Below are 25,078 nucleotides of genomic sequence, written 5' to 3' on the forward strand. Positions count from 1 at the left end.
TCGTGAGATATGTCTGTGATACATTACTCAACGTTGCAAAAACGTGTAGAAACCTTTGAAGCTCCCCTGAGCGCAAACACAAATTTGCTGATGGGGTCAGTCGCACATGGTGCTCCTAAATATTTTTTTCACACAGTCGCACGTACTAATTTTTAGTCGCAAATGCGAGTTAGAAACAGACGTTTTCTTTTTAGCTACATGGCCCGTTCGGGCCAGTGACGATCCTGTCTACTGTCCCGAGCGTCTCGCACGCTGACCCCGGGCAGTCCTTATTGTCGAGCCCTGATTATCAGTAACGTATATAGGCAGAATGCACATAGAGGGGAACATTGAGTGGGTGTGTCGCCGTGCAGTGATGATAGAGACAGGGGGAGAGAGTGAAACCAGAGCGATCGCAGCTGAGGAACAAGCCGCCAGAGAGGGCAGCTGCCTCATTTTGTCGTTACCTGGACGGGCCGCCCAAGTAAAGTCTATGTAAGGGAAACGCTATGTAAGAAGTTCACATCCCTATTTGACTGATAAATTGATGATTATGAAAGATCGCGTTTACTCTTTCACTGTTTAACTTCCGAGCATAGACGTCTAAATATAAAACATGAGTGATGGGTGGTCTAATTTTACTTTACTTTTAGGCAATGTTTGAAAAGTATATAATATATAGTATATAAGTTCGTATAACAAGAAAAGGCGTCTTGAACACTCACCGTGTCTATCGGTAGGCTTCCTATTCAGCAGACTGAATTTTCCCGCTTAGGCTGCTGGGGCGATTGGTATGAACCCTTATAGGGGTGGTCACAGGTTAATTTTATATTTATATTAATTTACTATTTTTACTATGAGTAATATTTAAGATACAGATCAGTGCGAACAATTTACCACTATTTACAAGGAAGACCCCCCTTACATCTTGTGTTTATGTTCTTCAGGGGGGATAAAGCATTAATTAGGGGGGTCAGACCCCCCCAAACCCCCCGTAATTCGCACCCTGCTTCATCTTTTGAAAGTAATTGGCGCTTCAAATAACGTTTGTGTCAATTGCATTGTGTCGCCACTAGGTGGAAACAAGTAACTGTTAAAAAATGTATTTGTCATTGAATAGAGACTGATTCAAAAACGCAGATTCATGATTATGATTATATGAACATTTATTAAATCAAACCACTTTTTCATAGATTTATTATATGAAATTGGTGTATTAAATATATTTTAAATACATATATTATGTATTGAATGTTTAATAATTCATTTAAACGAATTAAACAATTTTAAATAGACTGCAGCAACTGATATTTTGTTTAGTTTCGAATTGAGGAGAAATCGTGATCTCGATTTGATCTAAAAAAAAAAACTCGAACTAAAACTGAAACTAAAATATATAAAAACTATAAAAAAAACTATAAAAAATTTAAAATATATAAAAGAAATGTGTTCACAAAAATAAAAACGAAACTAAAATTAACAAAATTATTAATGAACTCAATGTTATTGCAAATTTGAAAATATATTAAAGTAAAATTAATTTTAAAAAGCAAAACTATAATAACCTTGTTTCATATCTGATTTGTCCATAAGCGGTCTTTCCTTTTACGGAATGTGCGCTGGTTTCTATGGCAATGCCTTTGCGTTGTTATGCCAACGGTAAAGACAACAATAACGGTACGTATACAATATAGTTGGCAATACAGATTTTGTTACGATATGCTAATTTGACATTATTTGTGGGTTTGTAGAGATTTGTAGAGATCAGTGAGTTTGCACAGCGATGGGACAGCGAGGTACTAAAGTCAGTCCGCTTACAATTGTCGAGGTGTGCGAACAACATCTTAGTGCACCCCCAAAACCCGGCACCAACATGGCGGTTCAACATCCTCATCCCCGCGATGAGACCCCTGTTGGTGCTGGAGGAGGAGGAGAAGAGGGAGGAGGAGTAAGAGGAGATGGAGCAGGAGTAGGAGAGGAGGGAGGAGGAGTAAGAGGAGATGGAGCAGGAGTAGGAGAGGAGGAAGGTGAGGAGAAGGAAAGGAAGGAGGAGGAGAAGGAGAGGAAAGAGGCAGGGAGAGTTGAGGAGAAAAGAAAGAGGAAGAAGTGGTGGCAGAGGCTTCACTCTTTCTTTCGAGCTGCCAAAAAACAGCCTCCAGAGAGCAGCTCAGTTCAGGGAGAGGTGCAGCAGCAGCAGGATGAGGAAGAGAAGAGGAAGGTGGCATGGGCTGGAAGAAGTAGTGATGGTAAATCACACAACCATGTTATGAGAATGTGTTTTGTTTCTAAACAACTCTACTTTGATCATATAAAAACTAATATGATCAAACACAATATCAAAATGCACATCAGCACATGTTGAAGCCAAAATCCACTTCAAGGCCATGATTAGATCTGTATTCCATGACATGGTAAAACATTACTGTTTTATGTCTATGTGTACAGTACTAATGTGTTCAAACATTCATCCAGTCATTCAAATGTATAATTACATGAAAGTTAGTTTTATTGTGAATACTGCCTGACACATCACAATTCCATGTTATTTAATTTTTTAATAGACTACATCTTCAGCCGCTACACTGTGGGCGATCAGCTGGGGAAAGGTGGATTCGGCGTGGTGTACGAAGGGAGACGTTTGTGTGATGATCTTAAAGTAAGTAAATATAAATAACGCATTAACAAGCCAGCAAATGTTTGTTCTGTCTTGTCTTCATCCTATACTCTTAGCCCTTTTTGCATTTCTTAAATTAAGTTTTTTGTTTTGCTCATCAGGTGGCTGTGAAATATGTCACGAAGACAAAGGACATGGAATGTATTGTCATTGTAAGTACATTGCACTATATAAACAATATACTGTATAACATTAACACAAGTCCCTATTTGGGAAACCACCATCATAAAAACTCTATTCCTCTAGCCCGATCATCCAAACCCCCTTCCAAAAGAAATCGCCCTCACCATCCTGGCTAATAAAGGTCCCAGCGTGCCAGAAATCATCAGGCTGCTGGACTGGACGGACCACCCCGACCACTTCGTCATGGTCCTCGAATGTCCCTGTCCCTGTGAGAATCTGGAGGAGTTCATCAGGCGTCACGGTGGACGCCTCAACGAAGAAACAACAAGGCGGATCATGTGGCAGGTGGCTCAGGCTGCAAACACGTGCTTCCTCCGCGGAGTGCTCCACCGTGACATAAAACTGGAGAACCTCCTGATAAACAGGGAGACATCCAACGTCAAGCTGATTGACTTCGGATGCGGGGACATTCTGGTGAGGTCGCCGTACAGGTCATACCATGGTATGTATGATATAGTTCATTTCTTCTATTCTAATTGATACAGATCATTCCTGTGTTAAAGCAAACTTACACATTATACAATCTCCGCTCTCCTCCAGGCACAGCAGCGTACTCCCCTCCAGAGTACCAGCGCATGGGGAGGTACTATGGCGGGCCAGCGACGGTCTGGTCACTAGGGGTTGTGATGTTCGAATTGTTGTATGGACATTTACCCTGTGACTACGACCTGTTCCGGCTGCATTACAAGCGCTGCTCCAAAACCGACCTGTCCAAAGGTGAGACTAATTCAGAAACATCTTACAGCTTAGAATAACAGTCAAATAGAGCAGATGCGAAGTGTAAGGTTCTCAAATGTCCTTCCCATCTTCCTGCACAGAATGCTGTCACCTCCTCAGGGCTCTCCTCCATGAAAAGCCAAGTCGGCGACTTGGCCTGGGGCGAATCATGTCCCACAACTGGTTTAAGGTAGTGAACCTGAGATCAGATAAAAAAAATAAAATCTCATAGGAAGAAACCAAAAGGTCAAACCCTGTTGTTTTTTCTGTTGTTTCAGGTCGTCTTATAAGACCACTCCAGTTGGCGTCTCTTATGCAGCTTTGCGTCTTGCGGTCTGCAGTGGGAGACACTTCCATCCCTTCTCTCGCTTTTGCGTCTTGCGGGGTGAGCAAGCCTCGTGTAGCGTCTTGCGCCTTGGCTTGAGGAAGCAGTATTAGCGTCTGGCGGTATTGCTTCCAGAGGGATGTGTACATATTGTTTACATGTACATACTTCTTTTGGTTGCCCCTTTTTGTTTGTCCAATCACAGCCACTGCATTCTTGAGGTTTCTAAGATAAAGATCCGCTGATTCCGCTAATCCGCTCCGTGTTTTTCCGCCCGCTCCGCAGCATCACTCACAATCTGTGCGCCCGCTCACGAAGTTCGTTGCGTTAACAGGTAGACGCAGTACATCCACATTACAGTCAATGGTTCATCCGCTGAATTAGTAATTTGGTAGTTTGTTTTTGTATTTCTGTCGGTAATGATTTGCTCTCGGTCTTCTAAAAGTCCTAACAACAAAATATCCACGTTAGAATTAGAATGTCTAATCAAATTATTATACCTGATTAGATCTAATATAAATAAAACAAAATGTGCTGTTGTTGGCACACTTTGTAGACAAAACCTTCACAAAAGAGCAGACAAAGAGAGAAAGATCAAGGCAGTTCAAAATTGCAAACATAAATTCAAAGCTCCAACAAGTCATCAAGTAAATCAAAGAATATTTAGCAGTTTTTCTCATTTTATTTATTGTAATTAGGTGTGTTTCCCATTATAATCACTTGTCATGATACTAGTAATCTATTACACATCATATTTATAATATTTTATTTAAAAAAATATTAATAGTAGGCCTATAAATAGTTAAAAAATGTATAATATAAACGTTCTAAATGACTGTTTATTAGTATATAATATAGATTTATGCTGTAAAATATTAAATTAAATGTCTAACAACCCAGCATTTTTATAGTAAGATTCAAACCCATGTGAAATACATAATTATTTAAAAAATAATTTAATAATTTACTTTTACAAAAAGTCATATTTATCTTCATAAAGTTAACATTACCAAAATAAAACCAACCAAATGAAAATTTCAATGTTTAATTGTTTTCATTTCTGGAACAATATGTTGTACACTAAAGTTGTAACCTTCCAAAAAAACAGACTAAACAGAGAGTTTGTTGGCCATTAGCGACTATAGGTGGAAAGATTTATCTGATTATAATGTGATGAAAAGCATTTTCTGGTTCTTATCAGAGAAGAATTTGGTGCACTTGTACACTGTCCCTATCAAATAAACTACAAATAATATGTAGACCTATATGATAAACTAAACCAGTAATATTACATTAAATACCAGAATTCAGAGATTTACCCTAACTACTCACTTTGCCCCACAGCTGCCATTTTGGCAAAAAAAATACTAGCTAGCTTACCAATTCACGCTAATATTTAGCTAAATGATTTGCATGGTTTTACATGTTGCTAAATCACCTATATGTATCATAAATATTTTAGACCTGGATAAATTTGCTTTAATTTAACAACCATCTGTTATGCTAAAATTTTACTTTGACAAGCCAAAAACTGTTTTTAAAGTAAACGGGTTCCAAAATACATGGTCAAATCACAGTAAAAGTTTACAATTTCCAAAATACAGAGGGTGGGTCAACTTACCCAAAATACTTCCATTGAAGATGAGGCAGAAGCAGGATCAGAGAGTACGGGAGAGCCTACAATCATTAAAACATCTAACTAATAAAGTCTGTAATTATTACTGAGTGTGCTGTCTTCTTTTTTATTTGTATTAACAAGCACCCACCTCCTTGGTGGTGTGGTACCTTTTATTGGTATGGGCCCTGCCCCTCAAAAAGCATGTGAACGGCCCTGGTCATGATTGCAAACTTTCAATTCTGAGAAAAAAAAAAAAATCACAATTGTGAGTTTATATCTTGCAATTCTGATTTTGCATGTTTGAATTGCACATTTGTCTTGCAATTCTGATTTTATAAACTAGCAATTCTGACTTTACAATCCTGAATTGCGAGCTTGTCTCTTTATAAACAGAATTGTGAGATATAAACTCTCAGTTGTGAGTTATAAAGTCAGAATTGCAGAAACCCGCTACTTGGAGAAATAATAAGTAAGTTTAGTAAAAATTACTAAATAAAAACCTCGCAATTCTTCTGTTTTGTTAGATCAAAAACTTGCAAATTTGAGTTATAAAGTTAGAATTGTGATGTAAACTTACAATTCTGACTTTATAACTCAAATTTGCGAGTTTTTTTATCTCACAATTCTGATATAACTTGCAACTGTGTATTATAAAGCCATAAATGCAAGAGATAAACTCGCAATACTGAGAAAAAAGTAACAATTGTGAGTTTATATCACAATTCTGACCTTTTAAACTCACAATCGCAAGTTTATATCTCACAATACTGACTTTATAACTCACAATCGCAAGTTTATATCTCACAATTCTGACTTTATAACTAAAAATTGCGAATTTATATCTTACAATTCTGACTTTATCTCAGAATTCTGATTTTATAAGCAAGTTTATTTCTCACAATTCTGAGTAAAAAGTCTGAATTTCAAGTTAGTATCACATAATTCTGAGAAAAAAAGTCAGAATTTTGAGATAAACTTGCAATTTGTAAACTTTCAATTGCAAAAAAAAAAAAATGTGTGAGATAAAAAGTCGCAGTCAAGTTTTTTTTTTTTTTTTTTATCAGTGGTAGAAACAGGCTTCCATAGACTGCAATTGTATTATCAGATTTTCTTTTCAGATGGGTGCTGCATGTAATGTTTTGACTGTACTAAAGCATAAAAATACCACAGTACACATTTCAGAAACCTCCTTGTTGCCCCTTTTTTTGTGAACGGCCCTGGTCATGACTGCAAGATCTAAACTTTAAATTCTGAGGGGGGAAAAAAATCACAATTGTGAGTTTATATTTTGCAAATCTGACTTTGCATTTCTCAGAATTGCAAGACAAGCTTTATAAACTAGCAATTCTGACTTTCTTACAATCCTGAATTGCGAGTTTGTCAGAATTGTGAGATAGAAACTCTCAGTTGTGAGTTATAAAGTCAAAAATGCAAGATATAAACTCGCAACTGTGAGAGATAAGTAAGTTTAGTAAAAATTACTAAAAAAAAGTCGCAATTCTTTTTTTATTCGCGAGTTTTATATCTCACAATTCTGACCTTATGAAAATTTTGAGGGGGCAAAAAGACTGTTATGTTCTCAGAATTGCGAGTTTATATACCACAATTCTAATATAATAACTTACTATTGTGTTATAAAGTGATTGTAAGATATAAACTCTGAGAAAAAAAAGTCACAATTGTGAGTCTGTTTTGCAGTTTTGACCTTATGTAGCCGGCTCGGCTACCCCTCTGCGTTGTGTTGTGTGTAGGGAAATAAACACCGGAGTCAGTCTGCTGGTTGAGTTGTATTTTATGGTGTCTTTTCTGCAGAAGTAGAAAACATGCAGTTAATTATTCGTTGTACAATCTTGCCTGCTCCTGCTAAACATCCACACAAAAAAGAAATCAGCAGTCACGCTTCACAGGCCAACTTTTACACTGACAACGTCACACTGCGTTCCCTCGATTAAAACTACACTTTTGCAGGTAAAACAACTTTAAACTCGGTTCCAAAGAAAGTCAACATATTCATGTAACTCATTTAGTCAGCGTAACATCGTATGTAGTGATTATTTCCATTTTTACATGTTTTTGAACAGGATTGAACAAAATGCATACGTCGCTCTGCTCAGACCTCCCGCGGACTGAAGCAAGAGCGTGCAGCGCGCCAATGACGTCACCGCGCCAACGCGCGTGGAACCCATCGAAAAACTAAACACCCCTTCTCCTTTTCTTTTCCCACATATAGAGATAAACATATTACTTACAACAGAGGAACATAAGGATTTTGAGTGAATTAATAAAAACACAATTTATAAATCGACACCTGCTACACTTATAAACTCGCAATTCTGACTTTTTTCTCAGAACTTCATGATATAAACTCACAATTGTGAGCTTTTAGCTGACCAATAGCAGGTTTATTTGCTACACACTTATTAGTCAATACCACAAACGGGATAGGAGGAGACAGACCATTTGGAGAAATAATAATGAGTAGTGGTGCTGCTGCCGATTTCTGTGGAAGCCCGTTTCCACCACTGAATAGAAAATTAAAAAAGGTTATTGCAACTGTCTCACAACTGCATGATACAAACTCACAATTCTGACTTTTCTTCTGAGATATTGTGAGATATAAACACGCAATTGCGAGTTATAAAGCCAAAATTCATAAAATTCTTTTTTCTTGCAATAAATAAATAAAGACATGTTGACCAGAGATTTTGTCTTGTCATATAGCCCAAAAAGTATTTGGATATAAACCACAGAAATATCACTGCATTAGATAAGTTACCAAACTAAAACTTATATGCATTCATTAGTCTTTTATATCAAATATATTTACTGATTTTAGACAAATTATTATATAAATATTATCACAGCAATACTGGGATTAAAGGTCCTAGTTTAGATATAAACATTGATGTCTATGGTAGAGATAAAATAAAGCACTTCATCTTTTGAAAGCAATTGGCGCTTCAAATAACGTTTGTGTCAATTGCATTGTGTCGCCACTAGGTGGAAACAAGTAACTGTTAAAAAATGTATTTGTCATTGAATAGAGATTGATTCAAAAACGCTGATTCATGATTATGATTATATGAACATTTATTAATTCAAACCACTTTTTCCATAGATTTAATATATAAAATTGGTGTATTAAATATATTTTAAATACATTTACTATGTATTAAATGTTTAATAATTCATTTAAACGAATTAAACAATTTTAAATAGACTGCAGCAACTGATATTTGCTTAGTTTCGAATTGAGGAGAAATCGTGATCTCGATTTGATCTAAAAAAAAAACTCGAACTAAAACTGAAACTAAAATATATAAAAACTATAAAAAAACTATAAAAAAAATTAAAATATATAAAAGAAATGTGTTCACAAAAATAAAAACGAAACTAAAACTAACAAAATTGTTAATGAACTAAATGTTATTGCAAATTTGAAAATATATTAAAGTAAAACGAATTTTAAAAAGCAAAACTATAATAACCTTGTTTCATATCTGATTTGTCCATAAGCGGTCTTTCCTTTTACGGAATGTGCGCTGGTTTCTATGGCAATGCCTTTGCGTTGTTATGCCAACGGTAAAGACAACAATAACGGTACGTATACAATATAGTTTGCAATACAGATTTTGTTACGATATGCTAATTTGACATTATTTGTGGGTTTGTAGAGATTTGTAGAGATCAGTGAGTTTGCACAGCGATGGGACAGCGAGGTACTAAAGTCAGTCCGCTTACAATTGTCGAGGTGTGCGAACAACATCTTAGTGCACCCCCAAAACCCAGCACCAACATGGCGGTTCAACATCCTCATCCCCGCGATGAGACCCCTGTTGGTGCTGGAGGAGGAGGAGAGGAGGAAGGAGGAGTAAGAGGAGATGGAGCAGGAGTAGGAGAGGAGGAAGGAGGAGTAAGAGGAGATGGAGCAGGAGTAGGAGAGGAGGAAGGAGGAGTAAGAGGAGATGGAGCAGGAGTAGGAGAGGAGGAAGGTGAGGAGAAGGAAAGGAAGGAGGAGGAGAAGGAGAGGAAAGAGGCAGGGAGAGCTGAGGAGAAAAGAAAGAGTAAGAAGTGGTGGCAGAAGCTTCACTCTTTCTTTCGAGCTGCCAAAAAACAGCCTCCAGAGAGCAGCTCAGTTCAGGGAGAGGTGCAGCAGCAGCAGGATGAGGAAGAGAAGAGGAAGGTGGCATGGGCTGGAAGAAGTAGTGATGGTAAATCACACAACCATGTTATGAGAATGTGTTTTGTTTCTAAACAACTCTACTTTGATCATATAAAAACTAATATGATCAAACACAATATCAAAATGCACATCAGCACATGTTGAAGCCAAAATCCACTTCAAGGCCATGATTAGATCTGTATTCCATGACATGGTAAAACATTACTGTTTTATGTCTATATGTACAGTACTAATGTGTTCAAACATTCATCCAGTCATTCAAATGTATAATTACATGAAAGTTAGTTTTATTGTGAATACTGCCTGACACATCACAATTCCATGTTATTTAATTTTTAATAGACTACATCTTCAGCCGCTACACTGTGGGTGATCAGCTGGGGAAAGGTGGATTCGGCGTGGTGTACGAAGGGAGACGTTTGTGTGATGATCTTAAAGTAAGTAAACATAAATAACGCATTAACAAGCCAGCAAATGTTTGTTCTGTCTTGTCTTCATCCTATACTCTTAGCCCTTTTTGCATTTCTTAAATTAAGTTTTTTGTTTTGCTCATCAGGTGGCTGTGAAATATGTCACGAAGACAAAGGACATGGAATGTATTGTCATTGTAAGTACATTGCACTATATAAACAATATACTGTATAACATTAACACAAGTCCCTATTTGGGAAACCACCATCATAAAAACTCTATTCCTCTAGCCCGATCATCCAAACCCCCTTCCAAAAGAAATCGCCCTCACCATCCTGGCTAATAAAGGTCCCAGCGTGCCAGAAATCATCAGGCTGCTGGACTGGACGGACCACCCCGACCACTTCGTCATGGTCCTCGAATGTCCCTGTCCCTGTGAGAATCTGGAGGAGTTCATCAGGCGTCACGGTGGACGCCTCAACGAAGAAACAACAAGGCGGATCATGTGGCAGGTGGCTCAGGCTGCAAACACGTGCTTCCTCCGCGGAGTGCTCCACCGTGACATAAAACTGGAGAACCTCCTGATAAACAGGGAGACATCCAACGTCAAGCTGATTGACTTCGGATGCGGGGACATTCTGGTGAGGTCGCCGTACAGGTCATACCATGGTATGTATGATATAGTTCATTTCTTCTATTCTAATTGATACAGATCATTCCTGTGTTAAAGCAAACTTACAAATTATACAATCTCCGCTCTCCTCCAGGCACAGCAGCGTACTCCCCTCCAGAGTACCAGCGCATGGGGAGGTACTATGGCGGGCCAGCGACGGTCTGGTCACTAGGGGTTGTGATGTTCGAATTGTTGTATGGACATTTACCCTGTGACTACGACCTGTTCCGGCTGAATTACAAGCGCTGCTCCAAAACCGACCTGTCCAAAGGTGAGACTAATTCAGAAACATCTTACAGCTTAGAATAACAGTCAAATAGAGCAGATGCGAAGTGTAAGGTTCTCAAATGTCCTTCCCATCTTCCTGCACAGAATGCTGTCACCTCCTCAGGGCTCTCCTCCACGAAAAGCCAAGTCGGCGACTTGGCCTGGGGCGAATCATGTCCCACAACTGGTTTAAGGTAGTGAACCTGAGATCAGATAAAAAAAATAAAATCTCATAGGAAGAAACCAAAAGGTCAAACCCTGTTGTTTTTTCTGTTGTTTCAGGTCGTCTTATAAGACCACTCCAGTTGGCGTCTCTTATGCAGCTTTGCGTCTTGCGGTCTGCAGTGGGAGACACTTCCATCCCTTCTCTCGCTTTTGCGTCTTGCGGGGTGAGCAAGCCTCGTGTAGCGTCTTGCGCCTTGGCTTGAGGAAGCAGTATTAGCGTCTGGCGGTATTGCTTCCAGAGGGATGTGTACATATTGTTTACATGTACATACTTCTTTTGGTTGCCCCTTTTTGTTTGTCCAATCACAGCCACCGCATTCTTGAGGTTTCTAAGATAAAGATCCGCTGATTCCGCTAATCCGCTCCGTGTTTTTCCGCCCGCTCCGCAGCATCACTCACAATCTGTGCGCCCGCTCACGAAGTTCGTTGCGTTAACAGGTAGACGCAGTACATCCACATTACAGTCAATGGTTCATCCGCTGAATTAGTAATTTGGTAGTTTGTTTTTGTATTTCTGTCGGTAATGATTTGTTCTCGGTCTTCTAAAAGTCCTAACAACAAAATATCCACGTTAGAATTAGAATGTCTAATCAAATTATTATACCTGATTAGATCTAATAGAAATAAAACAAAATGTGCTGTTGTTGGCACACTTTGTAGACAAAACTTCACAAAAGAGCAGACAAAGAGAGAAAGATCAAGGCAGTTCAAAATTGCAAACATAAATTCAAAGCTCCAACAAGTCATCAAGTAAATCAAAGAATATTTAGCAGTTTTTCTCATTTTATTTATTGTAATTAGGTGTAAAAATTTTAATTAAATGTCTAACAACCCAGCATTTTTAGTGTAAGATTCAAACCCATGTGAAATACATAATTAATTAAAAACTAATTTAATAATTTACTTTTACAAACAGTCATATTTATCTTCATAAAGTTAACATTACCAAAATAAAACCAACCAAATGAAAATTTCTGAAACAATATGTTGAACACTAAAGTTCCAAAAAACAGACTAAACAGAGAGTTATCAAAGAAACTACAAATAATATGTAGGCCTATATGATAAAGTAAACCAGTAATATTACATTAAATACCAGAATTCAGAGATTTACCCTAACTACTCACTTTGCCCCACAGCTGCCATTTTGGCGGAAAAAAAAAAAAATACTAGCTAGCTTACCAATTCACGCTAATATTTAGCTAAATGATTTGCATGGTTTTACATGTTGCTAAATCAATATGTATCATAAATATTTTTAGACATGGATAAATTTGCTTTAATGTAACAACCATCAACCATCTGTTATGCTACAGTTTTACTTGGACAAGCCAAAAACTGTTTTTAAAGTAACTTACCCACTGGCTTAATTTACCCCACTCCCCCCTACTTCCATTGAAGATGAGGCAGAAGCAGGATCAAAACATCTAACTAATAAAGTCTGAAATTATTACAGAGTGTGCTGTCTTCTCTTTTAATTGTATTTTTCTAACAACTGGATAATTTGTATTAACAAGCACTCACCCTCTTGGTGCCCCCTTTTTTTGATATGGGCCACTGCCCTGGTCATGATTGTAAGATATAATCCTTCAATTCTAAGAAAAAAATCACAATTGTGAGTTTGTCTTGCAGTTCTGACTTTATAAACTCGCATTTCTGACTTTTTTCTCAGAAGTTCATGATATAAATTCACAATTGCGAGTTTCACGCAATTCTGACTTAATTTCTCAGAATTGTGAGTTTACATCACAATTCTGACTTTATAACTCAAATTTGTGAGTTTTTTATCTCACAATTCTGATATAACTCGCAATTGTGCGTTATAAAGCCATAAATGCAAAAGATAAACTCGCAATACTGAGAAAAAAGTAACAATTGTGAGTTTATATCACAATTTTGACTTTTTTTCTCAGAATTGCGTGATATTATCTCACAATTCTGGCTTTATAACTCGCAATTGTGAGTTTATATCACAATTCTGACTTTACAACTAAAAATTGCAAGTTTATATCTCACAATTCGGACTTCATAAGCAAATTTATTTCTCAGAATTCTAAGTAAAAAGTCAGAATTTCAAGTTAGTATCACACAACTGTGCCGACTTTATAAACTCGCGATTCTGACTTTTTTCTCAGAACTTCATGATATAAACTCACAATTGTGAGTTATATCGCCAGAATTGAGATATAACTCGCAATTGCGAGTTTTTATCACGCAATTCTGACTTCACTTTATAACTCAGTATTGTGAGTTTATCTCACAATTCTAATATAACTCGCAATTGTGTTATAAAGCCATAAATGCAAGAGATAAACTTGCAACACTGAGAAAAAAGTAACAATTGTGAGTTTATATTACAATTCTGACTTTTTAAACTCAAAATTGCGAGTTTATATTTCACAATTTTTACTTTTTTTCTCAGAATTGCATGATATAAACTAACAGTTATCTCTAAAAATTGCAAGTTTATATCTCACATTTCTGACTTCATAAGCAAGTTTATTTCTCAGAATTCTAAGTAAAAAGTCAGAATTTTAAGATAGTATCAAGCAATTCTGAGAAAAGAAAAGTAAAAAAAAAAAAAAAAAAAAAGTGAGATAAAAAGTCGCAATTAAAGTATTTTTTATCAGTGGTAGAAACAGGCTTCCATAGACTGCAATTGTTTTAACAGACTTTTTTTCAGATAGGTGCTGTTATGATTTTCGACTGTACTAAAGCATAAAAATACCACAGTACATATTTCAGAAACATGCTTGTTTGAAAAACAATGCCACTGCCAGTTATTCTTCTTTAAAATATGCATTCTGTGTCGGAATAACTGTTTTTGTTTCAGTCTGTGTGATTCCACCCACTGCCAATTTACCAAATAGTATTTTGACACCCTGAGTTGCCAATTGGTGGAAAACGCTGCGTATTTCACCATGGAAGCCAGCAAACGAAGTGGGTCAGAGACTGCAGATTCTACCCAACTTTAAAAGTCTATGAATCCATCTAAAAAGCTGTGTGAGCAGAGGAATATTAAAACACGGTTAAATCAACTCATCAGCTTGCAGTGTAAGGCTCACTGCCTTCCACTGTCAGTTACGCTTGTTCCTGTTGCATGTCCTAAATCTGGCAACCTGCGAGAGTGTTGAGTCTGAGAAGGAGGGGGCAGGATGAACCATATTTTTGAATTTGAAGCTCAAACTTACTCAAAAACATAAAAAGGCCACACAAATTCACATGCATGCTCTCTGCTTCTGGAAGCTTTGGGTGCAGCCGTGATTTCTTTTTGGCAGCGTTCGACCCTTTAGCAGCAACACTACAACAGATGTGTTAATGCTGATGCGTTCTCTCATTCTCAGTCGTTCTTGTTTTCTCATTCCTCTTTCTCAGAAAACCCTCTAGAACAGTCCAAGCAACAGGGGGTCTGTGTGCAAATATGATAAGAGCAAACAAAGATTGCCAAACAAGAAACAAAGAAAGAGCGAGACAGTCAGAAAGAGAATCATGGGAAAACAAAAGCGGGGAAAAGGAGTTGAATGAAAAGGCGGATTAAGGGACTAAGAGAACGAATAGTGCAGCGGATAAAAGGGCAAGCAGCAGCAGAAGTGATGGATGAATGAGTCTGGTTGTGTGGATGAGTGGAAAGAGGTCTGGATGTGGGATGGCACGGGAGTGAGTAGCGGATTTTCGAGCAGGTTGCGGGGCTGGTCCTGGCAGCCGAATACAAGCCGTTTGTTAACAGCGAAGCATTAACGACCTCCGCCATCTGCGCCAAAAAACATGAACGAGCTTTAATCAAACCGTGCCTGTGTTACAGCTGCAGGGGCTCTACAAAAAAAAGGGAGGAAGAAGGGGGCCGGGCGCAGGTTCGGCCTCGGCCAGTTGTGGTTACTGATGCAGAGGTGGGAAGCTGCGAAAACAATTTGGGCATCTGTGTGCGGAGCACATGTGGAGGAAACGGGAGAACATGCTGATTATTTGAAGCGTGGGGAGAGATGGAGAGAGCATGAAGAACAAACACAGACCTGGAATGGATTTTTTGGCTGGTACGGAGCGGATGGCAAATGTAGGAAAGTCATAACATATCGGGCAGAATTTCTGAGTATCTGAGCCACAGTGTACTGCCAGTAGTTAGTCAACACTGGTTTGTTTTAAGATACACTATAGTGCATTTCCTACACACACTCAGAATTATTGAGGCAAATGCATAAAAAAAAGTGGTAAAAAATGGTAAGCATTAAAAAAATAATTAAATAGTCAGTTTTATATTCTTTCTTTAACTAGTTGTAGCACACAAACTAACACTAAACCACCTCTTACAAGAAAATTAATGCTGTTTGGAGCATGTTTATGTTTTCAGCACAGAAACTTTTACATAAAAAATAATTAATGCATTTTGAATTTTTTTTTTAAATATCCGTACCTCACTTAAGTCATTAAAGCAAGTTTAAAATAAATTAATAAATAAAATGTTTCTAAATAAATATTTTAAAATACAATAAAAATATACAAAACCAATCAAAAGTTTTTGAACTGTAAGATTTTTAATGTTTTTAAAGAAGTCTCTTCTGATCACCAACAATACAGTACAATACAACAATAACAGTAAAACTTTGAAATATTTTTACTAATTAAAATTACTGTTTTCTATTTGAATATATTTTAAAATGCAATTTATTCCTGTGATTTCAAAGCTGAATTTTTAGCATCAGTACTCCATTCACATGATCCTTCAGTGACAAATCATTCTAATATTCTGATTTGCTCCTCAAAAAACATGTATTATTATGATGTTGAAAACAGCAGAGGATATTTTATTCAGGTTTCTTTGATGAATAGAAAGTTCAGAAGAACAGCATTTATCAGAAATAGAAAAATATACTGACTCCAAGCTTTTGAATGGTATGTATATTGTTACAAAAGCTCCTTACTCCAGATAAATGCTGATCTTTGAAACTTTCTAAAAGGGTTTCTTGCAAATCAGCATGTTATAATGTTTCTGAAGGATCATGTGACACTGAAGACTGGAGTAATGATGCTGAAAATTTAGCCCTTGTATCACAGAAATAAATTACATTTTAAAATATATTCAAATAGAAAGCAGTTATTTTAAATAATATAAACATTTCAGAATTGTACTGTTTTTGCTGTACTTTGGATCAAATAAAAGCAGGCTTGGTGAGCAGAAGACACCTCTTTATTTACATTTTATGCTTTATATAAATATATATTTGATGGTTTATATTCCTTGATCAACTAGTTTAAGCACAAAGGCCACCAGCTAAACCAGATCTAACTAGAAAACGAATGCTGTTTTTAGAAAGGAAGCACTAAGAAAGACAGGAAAATACTAATATATTTTCTACTGTAACTAGCTGGCTGTACCCACAAAATTGAACTTCGAATACTGTCACTTCCCCTAAGTAGTGTACTAAAATTAAATAAAAGGTATGCAATAGTTTTAATCGTTGATTAATGAGACCTGCCTTCCGGCTACATCTGTGTCGCATTAACCTGTTTGCTGAATCATACCGGTTCCTGTTTATAGTGAATTGTCTAAATAAACCAGGCAGTGTAGCTAATGAAATCAGTGCTTTTCTGCTCCAGCGGGAGCACGCCTTTATGGCATCCAGCGCAGCTGCTCCCAACGCACTACAGCTATCTCTGCGCTACACCTGTTAGTTTAACCTGGATAGAAGTTTCTGGGGCAGAGAGGTTCAGTTATTCTGTAAGAGGCCCACAGTGGTCTCACAAAATAAGCCTGATTCGGTTTCAAAGTTTGGAAATGTTCTAATTGCATGAGAATATTATTAGCAAGGTAAATTTTAAAGGTGCTAAATTCTACAAAAATGTATTTGAAAGTATATGAAGGTGGCATTTCCTCCGAGGAGGCAGTAAATAAGTGTATAAATCGCTCATTTTCTATAATAAAACTGTACAACAGTGACACCAGTAGGTAAAGTTACAGTGGGAGTCTGCATCTTTCTCGCCTCCCCTGAGCCCATTGAGTTTCAACAGATGCCCTAAAGGGTGCGGTGAGTTTGGTGGGGGGGTAACTGAGAATGAATAGGGTCCTCCATCACATCATGCGATAAATCACACTTCTGGTGTTTGTGCACAATTGTAAGTCAGTCTGCATGAACAATATATTGGCATAATGGAAAGACTAATTAAAAAAGTAAGTAAACAACACGCTTTGCGATATAACTACTTTGTTACACCAAAGTAAGACTTAAAATGTCATGAAAACATGACCTTTGGGTGTTTTTAGTGAGTGATCAGCTTCGTGACGTTTAAAGTAAATCTCCATGTCTGTGACAATATTTAACTAGCTTTGAAGACTGATGATCTGAAATAAAATAAAAAAATAGTTAAAAGTTAACCTTTAAAAAAGAATAGCTATACATAAAAACACAAATAAAATATATAAAAACACTTACTTGATAAGATTCATGCTTGGCTCTAATAAATATACCATTGATTACATTGTTAAATATAAAATAGGATTTTTTTCTTTTTGATGTAAGTACTGTATGTTTATTTAACCAAGAAAATATATATGGGCTGTCAAATGATTAAAATGTTTAATCAGATTAATCAGAATTTTCAGTGGGTTAATCAGGATTAATCACTATTTGCAACGACACCTGAATCCTAACCATTTTTTTCCTGAAATGCATACCAAAAACAGGACACAGATACATAATTTTCATATTTTCATATTATGTCAGGGCCGGCATCGGGCCTGTTTTAGGCTACTCCTTATTTTTTATATTTTTGACATCCATCAATTATGGTGAAGACAAAAAAATTCTGTGCTGGTGGAAACAACACAAGACTTTCGCTTTTACTTTCGAGACCGGCTCGGATGGCGCAGCTGGAAGAGATCCGCATTCAATCGCACGCAGTAGGCTGAAACTTGCCACAAAGCACCAGAAAAAATAAATAATGAATGTGTCGGGGAAAGAGTAAGGACATATCTCAATTATTTATTAATAAAGTGTATTCTGAGTCAATGTCGCAAAGATCCTGACTTGCAATCTCCTTTTTGGAGGCGCCTTGAGAGAGAAATTTATCTTTACGGATTACATAATGAACAAGTTTTTGTTTTCGATTTGTTTTATTTCGTTAAGTAATAATTTAAAGCTTTCTATAGATATGTTTATCATGTCTGTGAGGCATGCATTTCGCTTTATTTTTGTTAAGCACTCCTGTTCAAGAACGAGACGACAGAAAGCGCATCATTTTTGTTTTCTTTATTTTATAAAAACACTGTAACGTTTTTTGATGTATTACTCTTTCCTTTGTGAGCAAAAATGACGGATAATTTTAAATTGCTTCCACTGAAAAAATGCAAGTGATTGCGCTGGTGCCTCGATGACCTGCAAAGCGGCTTTATGTTCCACTCTCCGCACAAACTATGCGCCTAATCGCGCACATTTATCTTTAACGTTTAAACTATACTTGAACTGTTTTATATCTATAGGTTTTATTTTAGGCAAGTCGTGATGATTTGAGAAGGCAAACTGATCGAACAGACTATGATCATTCTTCCGCTGGGCGCTGTTCGTTAAAAAAACAAAAACTTATATTTAACGAACAAAAATGCTCCAAACTTTTTTCTAAATTAACTAAATAAAAAACGAAACTAAATATATACACTTTGCCATTGTATACAAAATTGAAGTAAGGGGGATTTTTTTTCCGTCAATTGCTTTGATATCACTGTGTCAGTCACCGCTCTTTCGAGAATGAACCCAGCATAACTATGCAGATGTAATTCCCAAAACATAAGAAAAACGAAAGTTTCATACAAATTCTGAATGGATTATGGCATGGAAAGTGCAAAGCGCGCTCCCTTTATTATCACTAAAAGCGTCACAAATATAGATCTCACAAAGTTCCTTTATAATCAATAAAGCTTTCTAAACTACACAATGAATCTTTTATTTACATCGCTTCTGCACTTAGTCATGAGATGATTCACGAGCGCACAAAACGGCAACAAAAACCGATCTGGCGCTTTCAGCGGTGAGTGAATTCTGACAAGCTGTTACTAATTGTTCGAAATCAACACTTCTCAACGCTGCAAAAACACGCTGGATTGTTTGCCAGATCTTCAACTGCTTTGCTTTCGTTTGAGGGTATATAGCACCGTCTACCCCAGTAAAACCGGGCCTAAGCTTGGCTAACCACTCCAGTTGCAGAGGGGCTGTCGCCCAGGCTTGTACTTGTTAACTGTACCATCATCATTCTTTTTATATTTGAATCCGTCCATAGGCTCACCTTGCTCCATCTCGCCTCTAGCTCCCCAACCACTTTCCTGACAAATAATTCGTCACATGCATGAAGTGCGTTAAAAAATTGACGTAATTAACAACAACAAAATAATTAACGCCTTTAACGCGTTATTTTTGACAGCCCTAATATATATATATATATATATATATATATATATATATATATATATATATATACTCATATGCAACTATTATAGAAGGTTCAAACTCTCACTGCTGCTTTAGAAAGAAATTAAGAGATGGGGGTGAATACTTTTGAATTTGAAAATCAGGCTAAATTCAACTTATTTTGTCTTCTGGAAAACATGTAAGTATCTTCTGTAGCCTCTGAAGGGCAGTACTAAAAGCAACAACAACAAAAAAAAAGATATTTGGGCAAAATAAGAAAAATGTACACATCTTCGTTTTGTTCAAAAGTTTTCACCCACAGCTTAATGCATGGTTTTTCCTTCTGGTGCATCAGTGAGCAATGAACCTTCTGTAATAGTTGCATATGAGTCCCTCAGTTGTCCTCAGTGTAAAAAGATAGATCTCAAAATCATACAGTCATTGTTAGAAAGGGTTCGAATATACAAAAATGCTGAAAAAACTAAGAATTTGTGGGACTTCAAAGATTTTTTCTTGAAGAACAGCGGACAGTTTAACTGTTCTGGACAGACAAGGTCTTTTATGTGAAGTATCTTATTCAGGTCAGTATGAATTAAAAAATAACACGCATTTTGTACGATCCCTCTTATTTTGGTATATATATACACACATATACATACATACACAAGTTTTCGGACTGTTTTAAAAAAGAAGGTGACCAGTAAGTATCCAAAGCCTTCATGTCCAAAGTTAAGACTGCCAATGCGGTCACTCAATGAGGCCACAAAAATAACATAAATATAAAGAAAACCAAAAGAACTCAACGGTCGGCTTTGAAAGGTGTCATGGCACCACAACACCCACTGAGGAGTCAAATTAGACTCAAATAAGAAAACAAAATAAACATAAAAGCAGACAAAGGGTGAAATTATATTCCCACGTCTACCGCAGGGTGGAAAAAACAGCAGCAAATAAGAAAACATCAAGAGGACATGAGAGAAAAATGTGTGTGAAGCTTCCTGCCACCAGCTATTACAATAACACTCTCTCTGCTTCCAAGGCAGGATGCTGAACTTTATGCTGTACCTCTAAACCAATGCAATAATTAGGTTGATCGCTCATAATTTGCTACTACCGCTCATACTGATCCGGATCAAGGCCAGAATGTCACTCATGGAAAGGTTAAACTACTGGCCCTCAACCAGTTTTTCTCTGCCAAACAATACACTTATTTTGACCACTAGGGAAATCCGGTTAGTGACTGGTCCAGTCAGTGCTTGGGCACCTTCAGGAGCTCCTTGAGGGAGTATGTCAAGTTCAGCGTTCAGAGGAACATGTTTTCCTTTGCTGACATGCTGTTTTGTGAATGACCGCAACATCGCTATCTCTTCTCCTTTCCCTATCGTCTCTTTGTCTCACATCCCCCAACTCTTGTTCCTTCTCTCCCAGCGAGGGGAATCTGCTCCAAGACTTTGGCTCATGAAGAAAGGGAAGCTCCTCAGTTTAATTGGCAAGCACCCTGCAATGCAGCATTTTTTCATTACACGCTTTCACAACAAGCTGTTAGATAGATATCATACATTATAGAGGCCGCAAAACAGCAAGGCCAGGCAAGAAGCAGGGCATCGGGGGACGCAGCTCGCAAAAACACTGGCTGTAATTTTGTCACCAAGAGAATTTCCCCTCGAAGTTCAGGAACGGCTACACTTCAGTAATGGCTGAAAGTTACAGTACAGACCCCAAAGTGTGTGACAGGGTGTTTTCTGATGGAAAAATGAGAAAATAAGGGAAAATGGAAACAGTCAGGGGTTCAAGGTGCTGGCTAGCCTCTACTTCACATTACACGGTTTCCGTTGTGGTGGCGGGACTGTCACTCTCAGTGATTGAAAGGTCTAGTACTGTGCTCCCAAAGCAAACAGCAATAGTAGTCCATGTTCCCCTGAGCTTTAAAATAAAGAATGATTTCATTCTCTTCCTTGAATATGGCCATAATATAACGCTTTGGATAATAATCTCCAGCCTGTTTACCCTTGATATTGTGTCACACTAATATAAACTCATTTAAAGGCCATGTTCTTTGGTTGTGGGAGTCTTTAGTAAAACTAACCTCAAATCTTTACTTTAAATCATTTTTTTTTTTAAAACTCATAAAATTTTAAGCGTGAAAACCGTTTTCATTTCAGTTTCATGTTATCAACATAAAAAGCATTTTTACTGATGGATATTGTCTCAGAGTTTGTGGAAATCCAAATTATGACTGCGAATTAACAGATAAAAAAGAAAGTTAAAATTATTTTTAATAATACTGAATCATATTTTTGCACAAGTTCCTCAAACCTTTTAGTACTATCAGAGAAATTTAAGTTTAAACTACAATCTAAAGTAATACTGAAGTAATAATTTTTATGTTAAGGCTGATAGCCCAATATTAAATTTCTATATTATTTTGTGTAAGTAAATTTAAAATAAACTAAACTTTTTAAACTAAAACTGAAAACAATAACTCTAATGTATTTAGCAACAATGGCTATATTCGTCGCAATATACATAGTATTTAATACATTATTTGCAATAACATAACATTTCCTTAAGAAGCAATCACTATACAGAAACATACAATTAACAAAAATAGTACTGATAAAAATCATATAGAATCTTTCAATTTAATCAATGATAAAAATTCTAAAATTCTTCAAGAAGAGACCTTTTAAAAATGCCTTTTAGTATATTTTCAGAGTAAAAACATTGTCTAATATCATTTAAAATGGGAATTGTTCTTAAAATACACAAGCAACAAACTGGTTTCTTTTCCCCTTTCAGTAAATGTAAATGAGTCTTGAATGACAAATTTGAAATATTGTATATACACACCAGTCAAAAGTTTTTGAACAGTAAGATTTTTCATGCTTTTTTAAAGTCTCTTCTGCTCACCAAGCCTGCATTTATTTGATCCGAAGTACAGCAAAACAGTACAATTTTGAAATATTTTTTACTATTTAAACAGTAATTTAATGAATGTAGTCATTAAAACATTATTTTCAACTTAAAAAAATTAACTATATGTTCTCACATCATTTTAACATTTAAAGCACACTACCTAAAATAAACAAAATTAATAAATTAACCATAAAAGTTTTGCCAGATTAATATTCACCTACTCTCACTTTTAGAGCTCTAATAACAGTTATCAGTGTTTTTGAACCATTTTACCATGGAGCGGTGGACTTAACAGAAATGATTTTTTAACAGACAGTTGGAGATTTTCAGGTTCATTAACTTGACCAAGAGCCAGTATTCTTGTGTCAATAACACTGAAAGCTCTATTGATTTGTAAAAAAAAAAAGAAAAAAAAAGGAGCAGGTTTCACAGATATGGTGCTTATAGTTTTAGGAGGCCTTTCTCAGAACTGTCCAGCAAATCTGATGAGCTGTAAGTGCTCTACACTGAGCAGTAAGTGGTTGCTGCCATTACCTGCAAAAAGTGCTCCTGCTGGGCGATGAAGTGGAAACTCTTTACCATCGGTCTCTGTTTTGGAAACTTCACAGTGGTAGGATCCATTGCTCCATTAAAACAACACCAGTATGTTCTGAAAGGGACTCCATTGTTATTTGTAACCGGCAAACACCTGTATACAAAAAAAAAAGGATGCTGAAAATTCAGCTTTGATCACAGGAATAAATTACATTTTTTAATATATTCATATAGAAAATAGTTATTTTAAATAGTAAAAATATTACAAAAGTGTACTGTTTTTGCTTTTAAATAAAATGCAGGTTTGGTGAGCAGAAGAGACTTCTTTAAAAAAACATTACAAATGTTAGTCTTAGTGTTTTTTGACTGGTAGTGTATATCTGAAAGCTGAGAGATGGGAAAGAAAGAAAGAAAGAAAGAAAGAAAGAAAGAAAGAAAGAAAGAAAGAAAGAAAGAAAGAAAGAAAGAAAGAAAGAAAGAAAGAAAGAAAGAAAGAAAGAAAGAAAGAAAGAAAGAAAGAAAGAATCTTCATATAGGTAACACAAAAATAAATCTAATATTTTTAAAAACATTGGGTCCCAAATACTGGGTTCAAAAACCTTTGACTAGTAATGTATATCTGAAAGAAAGAAAGAAAGAAAGAAAGAAAGAAAGAAAGAAAGAAAGAAAGAAAGAAAGAAAGAAAGAAAGAAAGAAAGAAAGGTTCTTTATATAAAAGGATAGTTAACTCAAAATAAATCTAATATTTTTAAAAACATTGGGTCCCAAATACTGGGTTCAAAAACCTTTGACTAGTAATGTATATCTGAAAGCAAGAAAGACAGAAAGAAAGAAAGAAAGAAAGAAAGAAAGAAAGAAAGAAAGAAAGAAAGAAAGAAAGAAAGAAAGAAAGAAAGAAAGAAAGAAAGGTTCTTTATATAAAAGGATAGTTAATAAAAAAAAATCTAATATTTTTTAAAACATTGAGTCCCAAAAAACACTGGACTTACATCATATGGATAGAAAAACCTAGACATTTTTCAAAATAACTTCTATTGACTTTCACAGAAGAACGAAGCTATCCAGCTCTAAACTCATTACTGTCTAAAACAATTGAAATATTGTCTGTCATTTTTTGTAGACTCACAGAATTACTGGAATAAATTCACATATTTCATATATTTTTTCTCTTGTTGTTGATGCATGACTGAATAAAGTGTTTTGCAGTCTGCTAAATTGAAATTGCAGTTGCTCGTCTAGCCTCTCTGTCTTTAGCCAAACGTTGTGGTTTGTTTATGAGACAGGGGGGAGGAACGAAGGGATGCAGGAAGAGAGGGAGATTTGGAATTGTTTGGATGATGAGACTCTCAATCTCAGACTCTAAGCGGAGCTTGAAAGCACACGATTCCCATGCACAGCATGATACATGTTCTGCGGTTACGACAGGAAAAGTACAGTCTGAAAGAACATAGTCTAGCATAGCCAGACCTTTAAATTCTGGTCCGCATATATATTCTGTCTAAGATGCGGCAAATTTGAAAGAAAAGGGTGATCTGCCCAACATGTTAAATGACGGCTGAATATACTGGTATGCTCAAGGATATCTTGTTTACTTGCCGCTGTCTTGAATCTAACACTGAAGACTCAATGTCATAAACCTTGATAACTTTGCCTCTATAGCTCCTCTTTAGAAGCATTCATTCATCTTAACTCCCGAAATCTAATGTCTTCCTTTTGATCAATTTAATGTATCCTTGCTGTATTGGCCATTGTACAGAATTGGTCCAAAGGTTCAAAATGTTGTATGTTTGCAAACTGTATAATACCCAAGGTATACATTTCTAGTAATTGTACAGTTAATTCCCATATTGTATTTTCAGATAGTTTTGGAATATTTGTCCTCTCCCCAAATTTGTCACTAGTACTGACACACAGCAATAATTTAATAAAACAGATTATATTGACCTATTAAGATTTTGTCTACATCTTTCTTGTAAATAT

General features: G+C 36.3%; 1 protein-coding gene across 1 annotated transcript; it reads left to right on the forward strand.

The window, feature by feature from the left end:
* Positions 1-1,762: 1,762 nt before the first annotated feature.
* On the forward strand, positions 1,763-3,977 carry LOC141297482 (serine/threonine-protein kinase pim-1-like). Its single transcript, XM_073827909.1, has 8 exons — positions 1,763-1,990; positions 2,042-2,225; positions 2,541-2,635; positions 2,755-2,805; positions 2,900-3,278; positions 3,377-3,553; positions 3,655-3,743; positions 3,873-3,977. The coding sequence occupies exons 1-8, from the start codon at positions 1,763-1,765 to the stop codon at positions 3,975-3,977; spliced, it is 1,308 nt and encodes a 435-aa protein (XP_073684010.1).
* Positions 3,978-25,078: the final 21,101 nt, after the last annotated feature.

The sequence above is a fragment of the Garra rufa genome, chromosome 22, assembly GCF_049309525.1.
Source record: "Garra rufa chromosome 22, GarRuf1.0, whole genome shotgun sequence".
In the NCBI taxonomy this organism is placed as follows: Eukaryota; Metazoa; Chordata; class Actinopteri; order Cypriniformes; family Cyprinidae; genus Garra; species Garra rufa.